Below are 23,694 nucleotides of genomic sequence, written 5' to 3' on the forward strand. Positions count from 1 at the left end.
ATGCTATCAAAATGTATTTGGTGTGCAGCATAGGTCCAGGAAACTGCAATAGATCAAAGGACAAAAATTGTGGCATATTAATATGTATGGCAATTTTCTTGGAATTAATCTATGCAGCATTCCCTTGAATTAGCAGCTTATTTTTAATTTTTTTCCAGTGGTATCCCATAGAACCATGTTCCTAGGCATTCCCTTTGGAAAGCAATATTACAGATGCCCCCAATAGGAGAGGAGTAAGCTGTAAGCTTCCTGAAAAATGCCTCAGTGCTTGCCTCCCTGCTTCTCATAAAGGCAGGTATAAAATGAATTAATTCTATGACCCACAGAGTAGACTTCAAAACCAAATTAGCTTGCTTTCCATCTGGGTCCACTTTTCCATCTACCTATATGATCTACCTGCACTGACCTCTTCAACAGTCCAAAGATCACAAACATGACTCCAAAGCTTACCTGGAGGACTGCTTTTCTAAGGTACACTCACTGACAGGGCCAACTGTTTCCGTGTACAAAAACTGGACCTGGGGAAAGGTGAGCTCACTAGATTTCCTTCCAGCACCAACTCATCTTTATTTCACAGTTCAACCAACAGTGTCAGCACCTACAGTCACTCGGGGGTGGGGTGGGGGAGCATCTTTCTCCAAAGCTCCTCTGCAGTTACTTCCAGGTCCAAGCACATCATCTCCAGCCTCTCTACCCTAACTCATATTTCTCCACTCCCTGCAGCAGCTGCTCCACATCTCCTGGGACTTAATAACCATCTCCCATTTGATCGCCTTACTTTCTGTATGTAATCCTTCTTCTGCTCCTCTCTTTGAGTATACTGCTAATGGCCTTGGCTATAAAGCATGCTTACATCCTATACCTGCTGAACCTGGGAACTAGCCTGTGCAAACTAGTGCATGCTGTGGGATGGTCTGTATGTCAAGTGTGTTGCTGATTGGTCAATAAATAAATCACTGATTGGCCAGTGGCTAGGCAGGAAGTATAGGCGGGACAAGGAGGAGAATAAAGCTGGGAAGTGGAAGGCTGAGTCAGAGAGACACTGCCAGCTGCCATGATGACAAACAGCATGTGAAGATGCCGGTAAGCCACGAGCCATGTGGCAAGGTATAGATTTATAGAAATGGATTAATTTAAGCTGTAAGAACAGTTAGCAAGAAGCCTTCCACGGCCATACAGTTTGTAACCAATATAAGTCTCTGTGTTTACTTGGTCGGGTCTGAGCAGCTGTGGGACTGGCAGGTGAGAGAGATTTGTCCTGACTGTGGGCCAGGCAGGAAAACTCTAGCTACAAGTGCATGTCTTGCACAGGTGCTTAAAGAAACATAGGTGAGAATATTGACTGCCACTAGCAAAATTAACCATCTAATTAATTACTAAAAGAAAGTAATACATAAACCAATGATCATTAGTCCAGTTTAGGATCATAAGGTGCACTGAAAGAAAAAAATGCCAGAGCAAAGGAAGAAAATCTAAGAAGTTTCCAGGTTTTAAAGAGAATCAATTGTAAGAAACTAAACACCAAATGTAAGTACATTAGTCCAGCCAGACAACCAAGGGTCCAACAATAGACAATTTGGTAGACTATAATGTGTGGCTATCACAGTCATTCTCCTAGAGAGCAACTGGGCAGTAGAGATGTCCTCAGCACTACTATCTCTTACGGAGTGTACCACGATTTGGGGGCTTGTACAGGCCCTCTCCCTTCTCTCCTGGATACTACAACAAAGCAAAGCAATGTCCTTATTAAACTCCCCCACATGCAATGTGCCCTATTCAAAGTGCCCATTTCACTGTTTTTAAAATGATTATAAAATCATTAGAATCTTGGTCTTGCCAGCTTCATTCTCCCTTACAAACCTCAGAGACATGCATCTTCCATTACTAGCAAACAGTAACTCTATCCAAATTATTAAACACTATGATAATATAACTGTTCAGTAGATCACCCAACACCTCTTCCTTTTTTCCAGTGTCAAAGACATAGGGTGATATTCAGGGATCACAAGCTGGGGTTTGGGGAACAGGGGACTGGAGACATACTTGTGATGACTGAAAAGCTAAATCGCCATCTACTATCTATTATCATCTGCTGCTCACCCAGAAATATTCAGAATCTAGTAATGTCAATCTAAAAAGTCCTGAGCAGCATGGGACCGAAAGGTAAACTCCACCTGTGGAAAGAATGCCAACACACAATGCCTCTTCTGAGCATAAAGTGAGGCTGTAGGTATAGAAGTCACAGAACCGTGTCTGGAGGACAGCAGGGAGTAGAGGTCATAGAACAGGGCATCGGAGCTCAGCTGGTCCATTCCTACACCTTTTCCCAAATACAGAAAAGGAGAGGTGCTAAGCAACAGCCATGTCCTAGAATTCTACCTCCAACATGGACCTCTCGTTCAGTTTCAGAGCGGCAGCTGTGAATTGACTTTCATTGCCTTTAGACTCACAACCCTTAGAACTGGCTAGACTTAAAAGTGGGAAAGCAGAAACTAATACATGAATTTTGCTCTAGTTGCATACACATGGCAGCAACACGCAGGATCTAGGTCACTCACTTCTCTGTTATGTGCATTTTCCTAGCTGCTTCTATGTCTCACCATCAGCTGAACCCACACATAAAAGCAAACCAACTGCCATACTTCTTCCAGAATGAACTGCCTCTGTCATCTGCTAAGGAACCCTTGGTGTCCTTATCTGACTCCAGACTCACAAACATGCTCTTTTGCCTTATTCTCCATCCACTGTCCATCCTTTAGATCAGTGGTTCCCAACCTTCCTAATGCTGCAGCCCTTTAATACAGCTCCTCAAAATGTTATTTTTGTTGCTACTTTGTAACTAATTTTGCTACTGTTATGAAATGTAATGTAAACATCTGATATGCAGGATGGTCTTAGGCAACCCCTGTGAAGGTGCCACAATTCTGTCCTTTACAAAGTATCCTGTATAGCCTTTCATTTCCTTATTTATAGTGTTGGGGGGGGGGCACACGCGTGGAAATCAGAGGACAACTTTGTAGAGACAGTTCTCTCCTTTTACCTTTACATGGGTTTCGAGGATTACATTCGGCAGTCAGACTTGCACAGCACCGAGCCATTTCACTGCCCCTGCCCCAAGCTTTCAATTTCACCTTCATAGCCATAGACTAGAAACCCATGACCTCAAATCAAATGGACAAAGATATCATTCACCCTCCTAACCACCCAACCCAAACAACGTGACCACTTCCAGCAATCACTCGAGCTCTGAGCTTTGCAAAGACACCTGCAAACAGGCACACTTCCAAAGGCAAGAGCCACAACTGAGTCATTTGAGCAGATGCATTGAGGAAAACACAATGACGAAGTAGGACCAGGAGTAAAGTGGACACAGACGCGGAAGAGTAGACCCACAGAGGTGGGCAAGGCATGGAGGTGACACACATAAAGAAAGCAGTAACAGTGTGTGCTTCTTTATGGTTCTGCCTCAACTCTTTGGACAAGCCAATGTCTGCACACCAGCACACACCTCTGGGGAAAATGGTAAGGAACGACCTATCTGTACAGGTACATAAAAACAGGTTCATCAGAAACCTATGTTTAAGTGTGCTGGAAATCAGAAAACTGACTCAGGCATATAAAAAGTCAACAACCATACTGGAGAGTTCTGAATCAAACAGTATGGAAATCCAACTAGAAATGTCATCCATGTCGCTCGTTACTCCTGCAATTTCATTTGACACTCTAAGTCCTGGAAATGGTGTTCTTTATCAAATAAGAAAGGAATGGTGTTAGAATTAAAGAATAAGATGATTTTCAATAAAAATTATTTAAATTTCCCATTCAAGAAAACCGTAGGATTTGTCCCAACATGTAAGACATTTGAACATGTGAAATGTAATTTTCCAAAGTTGTGATCTACTAAGACATTCATTAGCACTTCAGAAGTTTTAGATTTTCTCCTCAAAACAGCAGTTTGGGTATTAAATAACGTCTGAAGTTCCTTTTCAGCTGTAAATTTCTGTGATTCAAAGAAATTAGTGTAGAGTACTTGCCCAGCACGTGCAAAGCCATAGGTTTTAGCTCCAAAACCACAAAGAGAGTGGGAAAGGCTTCAGAATAGGCCGTTTTTTAAACAGCATTCTTGTTAAATTTAGGAACTGAAACATATGAGTGATGATCCCGTCCCATCAATAGTGATGTCTGTGAATATTTAAAAACTCCTCGGTTTACAATGACCACCCAAAAGAAAACAAAACAAAAACGTTCGTTTTAGGCAGTGAAGATTCACAAATGTGGAAACCGTAAATGCAAAACAAACAAGTAAAAACCCCACAACTACCCGCAGGCACATGCTCCTGCCATTCTGCTCCAGCTCTTTACAAAGCTCCAGTGAATCATCCGAGCATCAGTCTTCCGTGAGAGACAGGAGCCGGAGTTTCCTGCCGCCCGCGTGCGACTGCGCCCATCTCCGGGGGGCAGGCCCGGGAGTCCACCTACCTCCCTGTCTCCGCGCCACAGCCGCTGCTCCGCCACCGGGAAGCCGGTCTCGGCGAAGATGCGCTCCTTGAGGTCCCGCGCGGTTGCGGTGGCCGGCACCGCCACGGTCCTGCAGCCCACGCAGCCGCGGAGCACGGTCACGCGGACCCACCTGCGACAAGCAAAGGGATGGTCAGCGGGGTTCGCGCGCGGCCGGCCGGCCCTCCCTCACTCCCTCCCTCCCGGGGTCTCGGTCACCTGTCCCCCATGGCGGGCTCCCCAGGCCCGCAGGCCGCCGCCTCACGCCCAGCCCAGCCGCTCCGCCAGGCCCGCCGCTGGCCCCGACGCGGGGATCCTCATGGCGTAGGCCTGCGCCGCCGCAGCGCTCTGCCGCAGCCCGCAGCAGAGGCAGAGGAAGGCGCCGCTGCGGAGGAGGAGCGAGCCCCGGCGCGCCGCGCGCTCCCGACCGCCAAGGACCCGGCGGGCGTGGCCCGCGGGCACGCGCGGCCCCAGGACCGTTAGCTGGCGTGCGGCTCCTCCGCGCAGCTACGCCTTCCCCGACGCGCCCTGAGGGCCGCTACTGTTCTTGGAGGAGCCTCAGGCCCCGCCTCAGCCCCCGCCCACCTCCCGGGGGGCCAAGGACAGCCCCGCCCCCGCCCTCAGGCCACGCCCCTCCCAGACACACCCCGCGGACTGCGGCTGTTCGGAGACGCAAGCCCCGCCTTGGCTCCGCCCCTCTCCGGGGTGGCTAAGAACCGCCCCGCGCCCTTCGCCAAGCCACGCCCCTTCCAGGAGCGTCCGCAGATTACAGCCCTTCTAAGGAGCCTTGGGCCCCGCCTCAGCCACGCCCTCTCTCCCAGGCTAGTCTCTTAAGGAACGACTCCACCGGCTCCGCCAGGCCACGCCCCTCTCGAGCCCGGGACGCACAGAACCCGACAGCTGAAGAGCCGCCTGTCCCTACCTAGCCCAACCAGACTGAGTAGCTGCACAACCCCTCAGGCTATGCCCCACCCCGCCCTGTCCACCCTGGACAGTTAATTGACAGCCTTCCACCCCGCCCACCTGCCAGGCCCCGCCCAGTCCGGCCCAGCCCCCTTCTGCGGGGGATTTCAAACTGGAATTCGTGTTTGAGATGTATTGCCCTGGTTAGAGTTAACTCTGAGGACCAAATATTTCTAGGCCTTCAACTCTAAAGTGTCTATGCAAGAGTCTCATCTCCAAACAAGAGGGAAACGCTGAATTGCAATATGGTTTTTCCTGTTTGTTTTTTGAGACCAGTAGTAGGACGAATGTTTCAGATGTGGAGAAAACCATTCCTGTAAACCTGGTACTGGGGAAGCTGAGGCAGGAGGATAGCCCCGAGTTTGAAGTGAGCCTGTGCTCTCCAAAAACCAAAAGGGGTGGGGGCAGCAATTCATACATTAGATTTGCTGGAGGCAAGAGAACCAGAAGCAATACAAGAGAATACACATAAGGTATTTTAACAGCATAAGTACCTAATTTGGGTAGCATTATCTTGTACTTGGTGGCATAAGTCTCCCTCAATCACATCTGCAATACCATGGAAGTAGGGATGGTATATAATACCATTATATAATAGGGTGACCCCACAGCTTTAACTTAAGTTGCCTTGTAATTGAAAAGAGAAGATGGCTTCTATGAGTACCAGGTGACTCCTTCCATTTATTCTCACAGATCTTGATGAATATCACAAAACCAAACCCCTCATCTATTACAGCAATGCAAAAGCTACATGGTGAAATAGTAAATGGGTGACTGTTATTTGAAATATTCTCACCAGAATAAAAGCTCCATTTTAGAGTTAACCCTAAAAAGTGGTATTGATTACCACTTCTCTTTGCTCCTCTCAATATGGTCAGAATTCATCATCAGGAGTAAAAACATAGACTCCCCTGGGAGCTGTTCAGTTCTCTTAATGAAGCTAATGGAGAAATGATGCCAGTCAAGATTGCCTTTTTGCTATTGGAAGGAGTCAGTTTCATCAACTAGAGAAAAATACACTAACTCAGCATAAAGATCCTACCAAGAAACCCCAATATTTTATTTTTCAATTAGATAAGCCTGTACAAGTGAATGCATTGGGTTATCAACAAATAGAAAAACAATAAGGGTTTTTGTCTATCAAATAAGATCTCTTTTTCTCCCTCCCCCCATCTCCCTACTCCCCAAGCACCATGCTCAGCACCTATGACCTGTCACCACCCAGACACCAGGACAAATCTTCAGGTTAAAAGACTTCAGAGTTTAGGGTACACCTTCTATTCTACCTTTCCATATGCTCTTTCCTTGGTCACCAACAGGATGTGGTAACAATAGAACTCAGATGTGGAATGGACAGCCTAAAAGGAAGGAATGACCTCAGCCACCAGGCATGCCACAGGAGAAGCAGAGTCAGCCTGCAAGGATACTGGTCAGAGGGAGCTTGAGCATGTAGGGCAGAGTGACTTTGGGATACATCTCACAATGTTATTACTCACAGGAAATGTGGATCTAGAACTCAGGAGAGGTGCCAGAGCTAGCAGTGTAGACTGAGGACTCGCTAGCTTCTTCAGATAACACTGATACAATGTATGGAAGCGACTGTCATCCCAACTGGATACACGCCTGAATGACAAGGACGCCCAAGGATTAAGACAAAGTACCTAAGCAACTGTTTGAGTAGACACAGTTTCAATTTTACCAGAAAGAGTTCTGGACATGAACATGCTGGTGATTACAAGATATCATGGCTATAATATCATGGAACTGCACAATTCAAAATGATTCTGAAAGTAAATCTTAAACTATATGTATCACCATATTAAAATATAATATTTCTGCTGGGCTGTGGTGGCTCACACCTTTAATCCCAGCACTCAGGAGGCAGAGACAAATGGATCTCTGTGAGTTGGAGGCCAAACTTGTCTATATAGTGAGTTCTAGGACAGCTAGGGCTGTTACACAGAGAAGCCCTGTCTCAAAAACCAATAATAATAATAATAATAATAATAATAATAATAATAATAATAATAATGTATTGTACTATTTGTGTTGTATGATAGTTTGTCTGTGTTCTGACAAATAAAGCTTGCCTGGAGATCAAAGGGTGGAGCTAGCCACTAGTTAACCACAGAGACCAGGCAGTGATGGATCACACCTTTAATCCCAGCACTTGGGAGGTGGAGACAGAAAATGATAAGGCTGGGCAGAGACAGGAATATAAGGCAGGTGGAGACAGTATCTCAGGGCCCAATCAGTCTGAGGATTCGTAGAGGTAAAAAGTCTCTGGTGGCTGGCTGCTCTGCTTCTCTCCCTTGATATCTGACTCCAGGTTTTTATCTAATAAGACTAATTAGGATCGCGATTCAATTTTGTTTTCTGAGACAGAGCATAAAGCACAAGGTGGTCTTGAAGTATCAGGCTCCTCCTATCTCTGCCTCACAAGTGCTAGGATAGGACATGTGGTCACATATTCAACTAAACTTTTCTTGCTTTTTCAATATTTTTTGAGAGGTACAGAAACACTGAAGAAGTTGATAAGACCAGCTGCCAAGGTTTGCAACTGACATGTAAAAGGCAGGCATAGGGCAGGGACATGAGTCACCTCACAATGACACATTTCATATGACATATTGACTGACAGGTAGCCACAAGGTACAAAAGACTGCAAAATTAAATGAGCAACTAGCATGGAACTAGGACAAAGTGGACAAATAGCAACAGGAAAGTCATTGTTCTGTCAGTCAAAGTGAAAGGCCGGTTCCGTGAAGGTTTTGTCCTACTTTCTAAATGCGTAAAAGATTTATTATTTATTCATTTATTTATTTGAGACAGAGTCTTACCATGTACCCTTAGCTGGCCTGGAACTCACTACATAGACCAAGATGGCCTTGAACTTGTAGAGATCCCTCTGTCTCCTGAGTGCTGCCATTAAAGGTGTGTACCACCACTCCTTGCAAGGATGTATGCTACCTAAACAAATGACACGACTATTTTGACAGAAGCCATCAATACATAGATGAGTTCGGAGAACTAGGAATCTGGGAAGATGGTTGGGTGGGTCAAGTGCTTGCCACATATGCATGAGGGGCTGGATTAAGTTTCCATCCTACACACAAGAAGCTGCTCCTGGTTGTTTGCAGTCCCTGAGTTTCCAGGGGGGTAGGAGCAAGTGGGACATAGACAGATCTCTGAGGCCATCCAATTTAGCCAATCAGTGAGCTCCAGGTCCAGTGAAGAGACCCTGTCTCAAAATAATGATGATAATAATAATAATAATGATAATAATAGTAATAATCATAATAACAAAATAACAAAGCAGAAAGAAATAAAGAACATAAACAAGCTATATAGGCCTCCATGTGCACACGCATGGACATGGACAACACATATGCTATTGAGGGGGGAATCCATCTTTAGTGAAGATCTTTATTTGAAGGGTACAATGATTTTCACAAGTTGAAAATATGCAGCTTGGAAATAGTAAAGACCAGCCAGGAACTCAGGCCTGATTTCACCCTGCAAGCTCCTCCCAAACAGGAGAGAGTAAGACTAATGGGGATCATGGAAATCCTTATTTTAATAAGCAAGGAAAGTAACTAAAGCTGCTAACTTTATGCTTACATTCCTAGTCAGGAAGAGAAACAACAGGCAAGTCGGCAAAGACAGATAAACCCTCCCTGGAACGTCAGGGAGCAGGACACAGCATTCAAGACAGTCGGCAATGGGGGTGAGTGGTTGAAGCGCCCCACTCTGAGACGAGCCTTTAGTTAGAGGCCTGAAGGAAACCGAAGTTACGCAGGTTCGCGCATGAAGAACGGGACCCAGAGACACCCAAGTAGACGACACTTTCACACTTGCACTGGTTGTATCATCACTTCCGCCCCTATAAGCAACTTTGCTTTCTTTCCAACTCTCTCCCTTCTTGCCACATAAACAGATTTTTATTTGATACCTCTCTTAGTTAGATTTCTATTATTGCGATAAAACACCATGACCAAAAGCAACTTGGGGAGGAAAGGGTTTATTTTGCTTACACATCTTCATCACAGACCTTCATCAAAGGAAGTTAAGAACTCAAGGCAGGAACCTGGAGGCAGGGACTGAAGCAGAGGCCACAGAGGAGTGCTGCTTATTGACTGTCTCTCCGTGGCTTGCTCAGCCTATTTTCTTATACACCCCAGGACCATCTGCCCAGGAGTGACACCACTCACCATGGATGGAGCTCTTCCACATCCAACACTAAGAAAATGCCTTACAGGCTTGCCTGCAGGCCAGTCTTACAGAGGCATTTTCTCAGATAACTCTAGCTAGTGTCACATGACAAAAAAATAAAATAGCCAGTATAATACCTATTTTTTTTATCAAAAACTTCCCACAGCATGAAGCAAGTTATATCAAACAAGTCCTCAGAGAATAACACGAAAGGGGGATGTAAGGAAGAGAGAAAAAAGTAACAGAGGGAAAGGAAGAGTAAGAGAAAGGAATAGAAAAGGGGAAGAGGCTGGGGATGGGGACAAAGAGAAGATGGGGAGATGAAAATGGAGGGGTAGAAAGAGGGAAAAGGAGAGAGAAGGGAGGGGAAAAGACAGGAAAAGACAGGAGGGGCAGGGTGGGAAAGAAAAGGGGGAGCAGGAAAAGGAGCATAAATAAAGAGAGGGAGAGGAAAGAGGGAGGGAGACAAAAGGAAGGGAAAGGAGGTGTAGTGAAAGAGAAGAAGGGTGGGATGAGGAAATGGAGGGGAAATCAGAGAAGGAAAAGAGAAATGGGAGATGAAGAGGGAGGTAAGAAATGGGGGAGATGACAATAAAGACGGTGAGAAGAAGAAGAGGGAGGACTGGGAAGCACAGAAGAGGGAGGAAAAGAAGGAAGAGGAAGGGAAGAGGAGAGGAAGGGAAGAGGAAGAGGAAGAGGAAGGGAAGAGGAAGAGAAAGGGAAGAGGAAGGGAAGAGGAAGGGAAGAGGAGAGGAAGGGAAGAGGAGAGGAAGGGAAGAGGAAGAGGAAGGGAAGAGGAGAGGAAGGGAAGAGGAAGAGGAAGGAAAGAGGAAGAGGAAGGGAAGAGGAAGAGGAAGGGAAGAGGAAGAGGAAGGGAAGAGGAGAGGAAGAGGAAGGGAAGAGGAAGAGGAAGGGAAGAGGAAGAGGAAGGAAAGAGGAAGAGGAAGGGAAGAGGAAGAGGAAGGGAAGAAGAAGAGGAGAGGAAGAGGAAGGGAAGAGAAAGGAAAAGGAAGGGAAGAGAAAGAGGAAGGAGAATAAAAGGACAGGAGGAAAAGGAACAAGAATGTGAGAGAAAAGGGAAAGATGAAGGTCTAAAAGAAGGGATGTAGGAAGGGAAAAGAGAGTGGAAATAGAGAAAATGAGGAAGAAAAGAAAAGAGGGATGGAGAGGGAAGACGAGAAAGGATGAGGAAAGGGGAAGAATAAAGAAAGGATGGAGGAGAAGAAGGAGAAAGGAAGGAGAGAGGCAGTAACAGGGAAAAAGAAGAGGGGATGATGAAAGAAAACAGTGGTGGAGGGGAAGAATGGAAGAGAGAGGGACAAAGGAAGGAGGGAACGGAAGAAAATGAGGGAGAGGAGGAGGAAGAGGAAGGAAGAAAATAAGAGAGAAAGGAAAAGAGGCAAGATGAAGGAAGGGCAAGAAGGAAGGGAAAAGAAGGAGAGGGAAGGGTAGAGAAGGAATAGAAAGGAAAGAAAGAGAAAGAGGAAGAGAAAGGGGTGTAAGGGAAGTGGAAGGGGGAGTAGTGAGTGAAAAAGAGGAAGGAGAGAGAGAGGAAGGAAGGAAGGAGGGGCAAGGGAAGTATCTTAGTCACTGTCCTATTGCTGTGAGGAGACACCATGACCAAGGCAACTTATGAGAGAGAAGGTATTTAATTGAGGCTGGCTTACACCTTCAGAGGGTTAGCCCTTATCATTGTAGTGAGGAGTAAATCAGCAGGCAAGAAGGTATGGCACCAGGCACCAGAGCAGTAGCTGAGTGCTCATGCCTGGTCCACAAGCAGGGGGCAGAGTGGGGGGGAGAGAGAGAGAGAGATGAGAGAGAGAGAGAGAGAGAGAGAGAGATTGAGCTTGTTTGAGCTTGTCATGGACTTTTGAAACCTCAAAGCCCACCCCCAGTGATACACTTCCTCCAACAAGGCCACACCTCTGAATCCTTCCCAAATAGTTCCACTAACTGGGACCAAGAATTTAAAATATGAGGCTATGGGGGAAATTCTCATTCAAACCACCATAGAAAGGATGGATGGAGAAGGAGGAAAAGGAGAGAGGGAAATGAAAATAAGGGGAAGGCAGATAGAGGAAAGGCAAACCTTGGAGGGAAAAGGGGAAAGAATGAAGGAAAGAAGGGGATTTTTAAAAGGAAGGTAGAGGGAAAAATGGAGGAAATAGAAAGGGGAGGGGGAGGATGAAGGAAGAGAGGTGAAGAGAAGGATTAGAAGGAAAAAATGAAGGGGAGAGGGAGGGGGCAGCGGAAAGAGGAGAGGAAGTGAGGGGCGGTTAAAATAAAGCAAATAAGGGATAGCAAGGAAAAGGGAAGGGGAGAAATAGGAAGAGACAAAGTGGAGGGAGGGGAGTGAGATGGAGGCAGAAAGATACAGAATCAAAAAAGACGGAAGAAAATGAGGGGGGGATGGAAGACGGAAAGATGAAGGGTAAGGAGAGGGATATTGGGAAAGAGGAGGGGGAAGAGAGGAAATGGAAGGGGAAAATGGGAGGTGGGAGGGGAGCACAGGAAATAAAGAAGAGGACAGAAGGAGAGAAAATAAATGGGGAAAGATGGAGATTAAAGGAAGGGAGAGAGGCTGAAGAAGGAGATGAGGGAGAAGAGAGGAAACGGGGGGGGGACAGGAAGATTGGTGGAGAGTGTGCAGAGTGACAGGGGCGGGGGGGATGAAAAAGGAGAAAGTCAAAAGGGAGAGAAATGCAGGGAAGGCTAAGGGGTGGGAAATGTTAAATGAGAGGAAAGGAAATAATGGAGAAGTGAGGAGCAGACAAAGGAAGGAAAGACAGACAGGGGTGGTGGAAGAGAAGAGAGGAAGGGGAAGGGAAAGAATGATGGAGCCAGAAGATGAGAAAGGGAAAGTGAGAAACATGAGGGGGAGACAATGGAATGGGTAAAGAAGAGGGAGGGGAGGGAGGGAGGGAAAGGAAGGGTAGAGAGGAAAGGCAGGCACAGGATGGTACAGGAAGGCAGAGAAAAAGGAGAGAAGGTTTACAAGGAGTGGAGAGAGAGTTGTGGGAGGGGAAGGAGGGAGGAAAGTAAGAGAGGGAGAAGGGGGAGGAAGGCAGGAAAGGGGAGAGTGGGGAACTGGAGAGAGGGAAAGGAGAAGGAGAAAGGGGAAGGAAGGGGGGAAGGGAAATGGGCCATAAAGGAGCGAGGCTAGGCAGGAGGGAAAGGAAAGAGGGATAAAAAGAGTAAAAGAGTAACAGTAAGGAAATAAGGAGGGGAGGTGGGAGGAAGCAAAAGGAAGGAGCAAGAAAGGAAGGGGTGAGAAAGGGGAAAAGGAAGTAAGGAAGAATGGAAGGAAGAAGGGGAAGGATGGAAGGAAGGAGACTGGATGGAAACAGAGAGTGGAGGAAGGAGGGGTAGAAAGGACCTGGGGTGTAGGGGGAGGGAGGGAAGTGGGAGATGAGGGGTACACTGAGACAAATGAGCGTGCTAGAAAAAAACCAGGGGTCAAAAGAGAGACAAAGATACAGGGAAGCAGGACGTGGAGGGGAGAGAGGAAGGAGAGGGGGAGGGAAGAGGAGAGCAGGACATGGGAGATGACAAGGCGTGTGAAAGACGGGGAAGGAGTAAAACCGGAATGAACACGAAAATGAGAAGGGGGAAAAGAGAGGGAGGGGACAGCATGATGACAAGAGGAAGGAAAAGGAAAAGGGGGAGGAGAAAAGAGGGACAGGAGGAGAAGACCGAGAAAATGGTAGAAAAGATGAAAGCGAAAGGGTAGAAGGGAGAGGAAGGGATGAGAAGGGGGAAAGAATGAGGAAGGGGAAATGGAAGGAAAGGAAGAAGGGAGGGAAGAGAAATAGAGGAAGGGAGGAAGGGGAAAAGAGGAAGGGAGGGGGAAAGGAAGAAATGAAGGAAAGAAGAAGGAAGGGAAGGAGGGGTGAAAGGAGAGAAGATGGGGAGGAAGGAAGGAAATGGAAAGAAAGAGGGAAGAGAAATGAGAGAGGGTAGATCTGCGGAGGGAAACTGGAGAAATGAGAGGAAAGGGAGGCTAAAGGAAGGGATTGTTGGAAAACATGAAGGAAGGAAGGGAAATGGGAGAAAAGAAGGCAGCAGAAGGTGTTGGAAGAAGAGAGGAAAGGGGGAAAGATGATAAAGAGGAAGAAAGGATGCAAATGAATTAGGGAAATGGGAGGCAGAGAGGGACAGGAGCAGCGAAAATGGAGAGAAAGGGGAAGGAAATGAGTAAGGAAGGGGGATGGATGAGTGGAGGGAAAAGGGAGACGGGGGGAGAGAAAAACTGGAAGGGCAGGAGAAGGGAAGAAGGAAGGAACGGAGAAGGTGAGAAGAGGGAGGGGAGAAGCAAGGGCAAATGGAAAGGATTCAAGGGAGGGAAGAGAGAGAAAGTGGGGAAATGGAAAGAAGAACGGGAGAGAAGGGGAAGAAGGGAGGGAGAGAAGTGAAGGGAAATCAATGAACAAAGGAGGAAATAGAAAAGAAAGGAGTAAAAAGTGCAGGAAGAGGAAAGAAAGAATCAAGGTAAAGGGGGGTAAAAAGAAGAAACGAGAGGAAGGAGGGGAAGGAAGTAAAGGAAAAGGAGAGAGAAGAAGGGAAGAGAAGGAAAGAAAGAAGGGGAAGGAGAGACAGGGAGGGGAGGGAGGAAAGAAAGGGGTACAGAGGAAGTAAGTAAAGGAGGAAAAGAAGAAAGGAAGGGGAAGGAGGAAGGGAGGGAAACAGGAAAGAGGAGAGGGAAATGAGGAAAAGGAGATGAGGGAAGGGGAAAGAATAGTGAAGGGGAGAGGAAGGAAAGGGGGAAGGGGAAATGAGAAGGGGGAGGGGAAGGGAGGGAGGGAAGGGAAGAAGGAGGGAGAGAGAGGAAAGGGAAGTGTAGCGAAGTTAGGGAAGGAAAGAAGGGAAGGAAGGGAAATGGTCATGAAAGGGGAGGAAATGGGGAGGAAGGAGGAACAAATGAAGGAGGAAGAAAGAAGGGAAATGAGGAGGAAAGAGGAGGAAGGAAGGAGAGGGGTGTAAAGGGGGATGAAGGAAAGGGGTGAAGGGAGAAGGGGAAGAAAAGGGGAAGAAGGAAGGTAGAGAAAAGCACAGGAAGGAGATGATGAGAAAGGAGGAGAAATGGGGGAGAGAAGGGGAAGGAAAGAACGGAAGAGAAGGCAGGAATGAAAGGAATGGATCAGGAAGGAAAGACAGGAGGACAAGAGGGAGGGAGAGAAGGAAGAGAGGGAAGGGGATAAATGAGAAGGAGTGGAAATGGGCATGAAGGAATTGAGGGGAAAGGAGAGGAAGGGAGGAGGGGAAGGGGAGGAAAGGGAGAGGGAAAGGGGGAGTGAGGAAAGGGAGAGGAAGAGGAAGGGAGGAAGGGAGAGGGGAAAGAAGGAAAAAAAACAAGTGGGAAGGGGAAGTAGAAAGGAAGGAGTCCCTGAGGAGTGGTTTTCATGGTACCAGAAGATGCCGTGAAAGCGTCCAAAGGAGGGAACAACCAACAATCCACTCAGCTAACTAACTAACCCGGCTAACTATTCTAGCTTGTGAAGTCACGGTTACTGGAGGAGACTCTACAGCCACCAATTTACTAATCAATATAATCCCTAACGGCAGCCGAAATATTTGTCTTTATGCCCACAGATAAATGCAGTCTTCGCCCCTCATCAAGGAAACTTCTCTTTGCCACAGACAGAGACCATTACAGAAAACCACAACCAATCAATATGCAGAGTGGTGGCGCCTGGTCCCAGTGGATACATCTACAAAACACTCCGGCACCTAAGGCTCAGGGGACATGGTGGAAGCGGGTGGGCAGAAAGACTGTAAGAGCCGGAGAATCAGACTCTGCTGTGAGACTGTGTCTCCTAGTAAGTTCAGAAGCCACAGTCACAAAGTCTCACCAATATGACCGCCCAAATGTGAGCCGATCAACACACATACGGAACTACTGGGGGGCAAGGGGTGGGGGGGGTTCGGGGGGGGGAGCCCAGGCGGCCTGAGCCCTACACAAAGAACTACAGACAACTGAGAAGAGCCAGCAGTGGTGTTCTCCCCAGGGAGGAGCACACCAATCGGTTGCTCAGTGTCACAGCCAGCCCTGAAAACATACACGCAAGTAGCATTATATGGACTCAACAGTTTCTACTTAGGAATGTGCCTGTGTATATGCAAATCTATATGTGCATGTAGTAACAACGAAAAAAGAGACCGTGGATGGAAGGAAAGGGGGAGGGGAGTATGAAAGAGTCTGGAGGGCCGGGCGGTGGTGGCACACGCCTTTAATCCCAGCACTTGGGAGGCAGAGGCAGGCAGATCTCTGTGAGTTCGAGGCCAACCTGGTCTACAGAGTGAGATCCAGGACAGGCACCAAAATTACACGGAGAAACCCTGTCTGGAGAAACAAAAAAAAAGAAAAAGAAAGAAAGAAAGAAAGAAAGAAAGAAAGAAAGAAAGAAAGAAAGAAAGGAAGGAAGGAAGGAAGGAAGGAAGGAAGGAAGGAAGGAAGGAAGGAAGGAAGGAAGGAAGGAAGAAAGGAAGAAAGAAAGAGAAAGAAAAGAAAAGAAAGAGTCTGAAGGGAGAGAAGGAAATGTAATTATAATACCAAAAATAAAATTTAAATAAAAGAGAGGGAGGGAGGAGTTGGGTGGAAGATGGCAATGGGGAAGGAAAAGGAGAGGAAAGGAGAGATGAAAATCAGAGAAATAAGGGAAGGAAGAAGGAAGGGAGAATAAGAGAGTGAAGGGGAAGGAAGGAGGGAAACAGGATGGAAGGAAGGGAAAGAAAGTGGGAGGAAGGAAGTTGGGGGAAGGGGAGGAAGAACAGTGGGGAAAGGGGGAGAGAATATGGAAATGGAAGGAGGAGGGAGATAAATGGAGGGAAGAGGAGGGAAGAAAGGAGGGAAGTGGGGAGAGAAGAAGAAAGAGAAACAAGTGGAAAGAAATAGAAAGGGTGGAGGGAGTAAGGGAAAAGTGTTGGAAAGACGGGAGAGAGGAGGAAAGAGAGCGAAGTGGGAGGAAGAAGGGAAAGTCACAGGAAGGAAGGGGATGGAAGGGAGGAAGAGAGAAGGGAAGGAAGGACGGGAGAATGGAGGAAAGAAATGTATACGAAGGAAGGGGAGGGAAGAAGGGAGTAAGGGGGTAAAAAGGATGGAAAGGGAGAGAGGAAAGATGAAGGGAGAGGGGGAGGAAGGAGAGAAGTGACAGGTGCAGGTGCGAAAGTGTGGGGAGAGGGAAAGGAAGAAAGGAAGGAAGGGAGGGAGGAAAAGGAGGAAGGAAGGAAGGAAGGAAGGAAGGGAAAAAGAGAGGAAGCAGGGAGGTCAAAAGTGAGAATTAAAAGTGATACCGAGGGAGGAAGAGAGAAAGGGAGGAAGGGGAAAGGGAGATAGGAAAAAAGGAAAGTTAGGGGATATGAAGGAAGAAGGACACGAGAGAAAGAGAGTAAAGAAGGAAAGAAAAGGAAAGGGAGGGGGAGAAGACTGTCCTAGTTAATTTTTTTGTCAACTTGCCTCAAGCCGGGATCATCTGGGAAGAGGGAACTTCAATTGAGCAAATGCCTCCACCACATTGGCTCTTAAGGAAATCTGCAGGGCCGAGGGGAGGGTTAGGAGGGAGGAGAAAGGGGGAGAGAGGGAAGGAGGAAAGGAAGCAAGAATAAAATGCCCAGAAAATGTAGAAACATTTAAAAAAAAGATTCAAAATAGACATATTTCTTCTGTTTGGAATGAGGAGGAGAGTGATGCCCAGGAATGTGGTGTTGAGGGTCGGTGAGTTGAGGCTCACTGCATGTCTGCATGATAGAGAACCATCAACAACTCTTCCCCTCACGGGTTAGGTAGAGACAAAAATGGAAGAAATTGTTGTTCCTTTGCTTAATGAGCCACCAGAAGGCTATTCCCTTGAAAATAAGAAGTGAGGATGTGCTGCAAGATGATTCGAGGTTCAGGAGGTCAAGACTTGCAGTTCAAGTCTGATGACAGGAGTTCCATTCCCCAGTACCCTGCAAAAGGAGAGAGCCAACCCTGCATATTGTCCTCCGGAATCCACACATAATCCGGGACATATGCTCCCAACATATATAGTATTCCTTTTGTTTGTTTGTTTGATTGTTTTCATTTTCTGCGAGAGGGTTTCTCTGTGTAACAACAGCCTTGGCTGTCCTGGAACTCACTCTGTAGAACCAGGCTGGCCTCAGACACCCAGACATCCGCCTGCCTCTACCTTTGCCTCTGCTGGGATTAAAGGCTTGCGCCAATACCAACAGAGTAAAATAGTATCTTTTAAAGTACAGATATCCTGTTAAGTCCTAAGAACGAGAGAACGGTGTCAGCCACATGGGCAAAGGAAAGCCCTTTAAGGCAAGGGGCGGCCCCTATGAACCATGAAGGCCAAGAGCCCAAAGGACAGGGCAGCTCTGCATAGGAAGGGCGGGGCTTGCGCAAGAGGGCTGGAGACTGGGCCCAGTGGAAGTTTTTGGGCTGATTTCTTGAACTCGCTTTCCCATGTCCATCCTGTGTGATGGCCCTCCCTTGTACAAGTCCCTGCCTAGTGAGATCCAAACTGGCAAGTGCTGATTTTTCTCACATGCCCAGCAACTGTGGGAAGGCCACCCCTCAGCCTCCTCATAACCAGAGACTTGGTGTATGTTAAGCCGGTCTCTCTTTTTGTCCTAAAATAGCCAATATCAGTTAGGGAGGGTGGTTCACACATGTAATTCCATCACTTGAGAGGCTGAGGCAGGAGGATTGCTATGAATTTGACCTTTCCCTGGGTTATGTAGTGCCAGGCCAGCCAGGGCTATGTAACCAACCATAAGCTAGTTTTTTTTTAAAAAAAGAAAGAAAAAAGATTGAGGCTAGCCTGGGGCTAGAGTGAGAAAAAAAGAAAAGAACCAGAGGCTAGCAGGGTTGAGATTTACTCAAACTCAATGTAAAGAGCAGCAGAGTCTGAGGAAAACAAGAACTTTCCCAGCAGTCTCCTGCTTCTTCTGATTGGCCAGAACTGTGTCACATGATCAACTATAGCTGCAAGGTCTGCAGCGGAAGTGGCTGATAGCTTTTCAAGCCTGTGTAGCAGACGCTTGAAAACACATGCTCGCTGAATCATCCAACTGTGCCGTTTACAGTGCTGCTGTAGATGGAAACCCCCAGGGAAAATACTTTCAAAGTGTCTGCAAGAATATCAGAGAGCAGTACCTGGAACACTGTCAAAGCTGCTTCATAACATAAAACATGTTCTCAAAGATATCAGGGAGGCAGGACTTTTCACGCTGGTGGCTTGGGCTCACCTTGGGGCAGAACCTTGGCAGATCATGTTTTTCTAACTTTTTTTTCTGGATTGACACTTCAGTTCTCTGACTAGAGCAAATCCAGCCAAAGTCATCAATTCCAACCTCCCATCTCCTTCAGAGATCACCTCTCCTCACTCTGGCCATCTCCACCCTGGAAGGAGGCAGCTCCCATCTCCTTCAGAGATCACTTCCCCTCACTCTGACCATCTCCACTCTGGAAGGAGGCAGCTGTACCCTAGGCCAGAGCCGGAGAGCTGGGAAAGGAAGGGTAAGGCTGCCCCTACCTGGCCAAGATACCTAAGGTTAAAATAGATTCTAGGGATAAACAATGTGGGTAAAGTAATAGAAAATATCCACATGGATTAGGCCACTCTGATATGCATGTCATCTGTGAGGACACCTATAGAAAAAAGCACTAAGATGATGGTGGTGACTTTGGAAACACAGCTTGCCTAAGGTCATGGGCAAGAAAATGACTTCTCCATAAAAGGAAATTATGAATAACTACTCTGGTTCATTCAACTTACTTAGCCTCATTATGTAACCTCTGCTTAAAGTACATAAAATTGAGATGACAATCATACTAGAATCCCACTCAGTACAAATTTGTTGCACAGAATATCAAGTTTTCTGCCTGCTTCAAGTTTCTTTATGGAATATTAAGTTTCATACTCACTACAAATCTCTGCATGGAAAAATTTCTCTACAGTCAAATAACCTACTTCATTGAGGAATTTTTCAAACTGATGTGTATTACTGTATACTATTAGTTTTTGTTTTTAGGGATGCATTACTTGTCAAAACACCAGACAAAGCTGACTTAAAGAAGGGAGGGTTTGTTTTGGCCCATAGTTTGAGGTTATAGTCTGTCACAGAGGTGGAAGCTGGTCACGTGACATCCACAATCAGGAAACAGAGAGAAATGAATGCTGGTGTTCAGCTCGCTTCTTCTCTCTCCCCTTTTTATTCAGTTCAGGACTCCAGCCCATGGCAACATGCCGTCCACACTCATGGTGAGTCTCCGTTCCTCAGTTAAACATCTCTGGAAACACCCCCACAGATACACCCAGAGGCTTGTCTCATAGGTGGTTCCAAGTCCATTCAAGTTGACAGTGAGGACTAACCATCGAGCACAATGTCTTCTGTCTCTTTAGGAGGAAGAATTTCACATGTATTTGTTCCGCAGGACTGCTTGTGCGTACAAGGTTGTATGGACACAAGTGTGAGCGTGCTTTGGAATGTGGAGATAATTGTCACTGTTGTGTTAACATCAGAAGTCTTTGGGACTCTAGACCATTGTGAGCTGTTAATACTGATAGAAGCAAATTCAGGGCCAACAGCTGGACTTTAAACCATCAGTACCAGATGCAGTTGGTACATGTGGGTGAGAAGAGGCCACATGGGTGTCCCCACGAGTCCTTGTCATGGACTGCAAGGGCAGCACCCAGACCCATGACGACAAGGCAGGGCCAGGTGCTGCCCAGTTACAGTGGCGATAGTTCACCTTGGCCAGTGTGCAGCTACGCCTCTGACTTCTCAGTCTCCTCCCTTCCTTCCCTCGGGTTCTAACCTTGGTGTGTGACCACTCTCCATCATAGCTCTCCATCAGACTCCTGCTCTTCAGAGAACCAAGAAGGGCCCCCTTCTCTCAGGCAGGCTGGGCCCCTGCCAGGCTTTCCTCTGTGCTGGCCTGCGGCATTCCCACCCCTTCGCTCTGCCTCCCCACAGCCCTGCCACTCCCCATCTGTGCCACGCACAGCACAGGTCAGCATCTCTTTTCTCTCCCCAACAGCACTTTCTGGATGAATACTCAGACATAAATGCCCACTCGGACAAACAAGCTTGAGTTCAGCACATGACTCCATGCAAAACTGTTGGGCAAATCCAATGTCCACACAGAGGCATGACTGAGAACTGCAGGTGGTGGTGGCTGGGGTCTTTAGGAAGATGTGGCCTCAGAGAAAAGCCAGGGTGGACTGTCACACAGAACCAGAGTCAGCGACCTGATTGGTCCTGTAGGTCTTGGTGGTCAATCGCTGCTCCACACACCAGCTTCCCAGCGTGAGCATGCCCCCAGCTCTCTGAGCTCAGCCTACCACAGTCACCACGATTGTCTCCAGAAGTCTCGACTATCCAAGCACGTTCTCTTCACACATGTCGGCCTTATCTTCCAGAGGGCCCTTTTCACTCCCTCACCAACTTTGGTCTCCACTTAGGCATCATTCTTTGACTGACAGTCAGAAAGCTGCTTCATCACACTATAAAAATCGGAACACCCCCCAGCACTCGGGAGGCAGAGCCAGGCGGATCTCTGTGAGTTCGAGACCGGCCTGGGCTACAGAGTGAGTTCCAGAAAAGGCGCAATGCTACACAGAGAAACCCTGTCTCGAAAAAACAAAACAAAAAATCGGAACACCCCCAGTGCAATCTCACTTCTTTCCAAAGCTTCCTTTGAGTCTTCTTACCCTCTCGTCACAGCTGTCCTCAGATGTCTGTTCTTCCGTTTTTGTGTGCACCGTCCACAAGGCTGCTGTGTGTTCCCCCAGAGCAAGACTGGCATGTTCAGGCCCGAGTGTTCCCTTGGCAAGCACTGGAGGGAAAGGGGGGCAGATGGCAAGGCCTGATGTGCCCTAGAGCCTCAGTCTGCTTGTGGTTGCCGCCACAGAACACCACAGACAGAATGGACTGAACTACATGCTCCTCACCGTACGGAGGGCTGGGAGCTCAAGGTCAAAGGACAGGTAAGCTAGGTCTAGTCCCCAGCTTAGCCCCATAGCCTCTTGGCTGTGTTTCTCTGTGGCCTCTGTTAGGAGGGTACTAGTCCCATCATGGACCCACACCCTTATGAACTCATCTAACCCTAATCACCCTCCTCAAATACCCTACCTTTGAATACTACTGAGGCTGGCAGGTATTAGGAAAAGCTTTGTTCCTTGTGACCCCACACACACTGTATCAAGCCACATGCTTGACTTGAATAATGGAAATAAGCGATTTCCCTTAGCAACCTCTTGATAATACCCATTTCTACTCAAACATGCTCCTGGGTATATCTGGGATTGGGAGACATGGGACAGATCTGGCCTAAACTGACTGAGGATACATGCTCAGGAAGGCAAACTATGTCTTCTGAATGAACTCTTTAAAGATCCTCTGTTTACCATCCTATGCCTATGAGAGGTGTACATATAATAAAAATCAGCTGCACCATGGAAGGTGATAAGTCTTTGCACCCCAAAGGCCTCTCCACCGACACAGCAAACCAAATCAGACCAAATTAGAAAAGCCCTGGTTTAATGGGTAAAGCATCCTGGGAAAACTCCCCGGCCCCACAGAGAGGAGACAGGGACGAGACTGGAAGAACCACTGGATGCAGCTTATATACCCCATGGGAGTGGTCTTGAACCTTTCTGGGGGAGGAGCTGTGTTTGGCGGGCTTTGAAGGGGTGGGTTTAGGAAAAGAGATAGGGGAGGGGAGTTGAGGTGGATCTTCCACCAGACTCCTTCCAAACAGAAGGGACATGCACAATTAAAAAAAAAAAGTTATGTAGCCCAACCCTGCCAATCAAAACAGAGAATCATCAGAGCTACACTCCTAGAAATCAGCTCCTCCTCGTCTTAGATTCCAAAAATGGAATTCTCGATGATATCCAAGGCCCTTGAGCATTCTCTCACTCAAGAGGTTCAATGCCTTTCTTGGCAGTGTATCTAAAATGTATGCTTTCATTTCACTCTTAACAAGACTTCTTGCTGCCTCTCTCTATCTCTCTGTCTTGGTCTCTGTGTCTCCATCTTTTTGTCTCTCTGTCTACCTGCTCTGTCTGTATCTCTGTCTCTCTATCTTTGTCTTTCTGTTTCTGTCTGACTTTGTCTCTCTGTCTTGTGTATGTGTGTGCACATGTGTGTGTGTGTGTGTGTGTGTGTGTGTGTGTGTGTGTGTGTGTGTGTGTGTGTGTGTGTGTGTGTTTCAATTCTCTAGACAAAGCATCAAGAATCAGAAAACACAGAGTCCAGACAATGACCTCCAATAACACTATTACCTTGAAGGCTTGAAACACATAAATTATAAAGAGGCACAAGCATTAAGTCAGTCCACAACACCAGAAATGCTCAATAAACATGGCTGAACAACTGGCTGGATTACTACCGACTGCTGCCCGCATGCTGTACCTCCTCACACAACATGCTGAGGGATTGTGTCAGGATCCTTTTCCCCCTTGAGCGCCCTGGTGGAAGATCATAAACTGGTAGAGCTCTGTGGGTTACTGAGTAACACAAAGATGACCGTGAAAACATTTCGCCAAGTGAAAAATGCAGGGATGAATGGCTGCACTTGTTTATATGTTCAGAATTGGTCCACAGCAACCAAAAGCAGATGGTTGTGAGAGACCATGGGGATCGGGAATGACATGTGGGTGCTCGTGAGTTTGGGGTTCCTTTGCAGGGTAGTGAACATACTCTCGAGTTAGAGGGTGGCAATAGCTTTTGTGATGTTGTGAATAGTCAAAAAAAAGACCCTATATCCATTAAAATGACATTTCATAGTGTGAAATAACACCTGAAAAAAAAAGAGAAAGAAATAAAACCCGTGGCTGCTGTGAAAGCAAAGGCTGACCCCAGGCTACCATGTGCAGGGTCTTTAGGAACAAAACATTCTAACTTAGCAACACTGGCTTTTCTGGGGAGCTCAGTGGTTGTTGTTGGTGGTGTTATTGTTGTTTAAAGCTGTCTTTCAATATTCTCAGTCCACTACCAGAATAGTTAAACACAGGCATCTTTGCCCTCTCA

General features: G+C 47.1%; 1 protein-coding gene across 4 annotated transcripts in view; it reads right to left on the reverse strand.

Moving 5' to 3' along the window:
* Sacs (sacsin molecular chaperone) overlaps positions 1-23,694 on the reverse strand; it is an 86,869-nt gene that overhangs the window by 36,643 nt on the left and 26,532 nt on the right. For 3 of the 4 annotated variants that reach the window (XM_052733021.1, XM_052733019.1, XM_052733025.1), the window contains exon 3: positions 4,480-4,630. In XM_052733021.1, coding sequence (XP_052588981.1) covers positions 4,480-4,630 — 151 coding nt within the window. Of the gene's footprint in view, positions 1-4,479; positions 4,631-4,716; positions 4,880-23,694 lie in introns of those variants that run through there. The other variant, XM_052733020.1, reaches the window with a different exon arrangement.

The sequence above is a fragment of the Peromyscus californicus genome, unplaced genomic scaffold, assembly GCF_007827085.1.
Source record: "Peromyscus californicus insignis strain IS unplaced genomic scaffold, ASM782708v3 Scaffold_12__1_contigs__length_115047231, whole genome shotgun sequence".
NCBI lineage: Eukaryota > Metazoa > Chordata > Mammalia > Rodentia > Cricetidae > Peromyscus > Peromyscus californicus.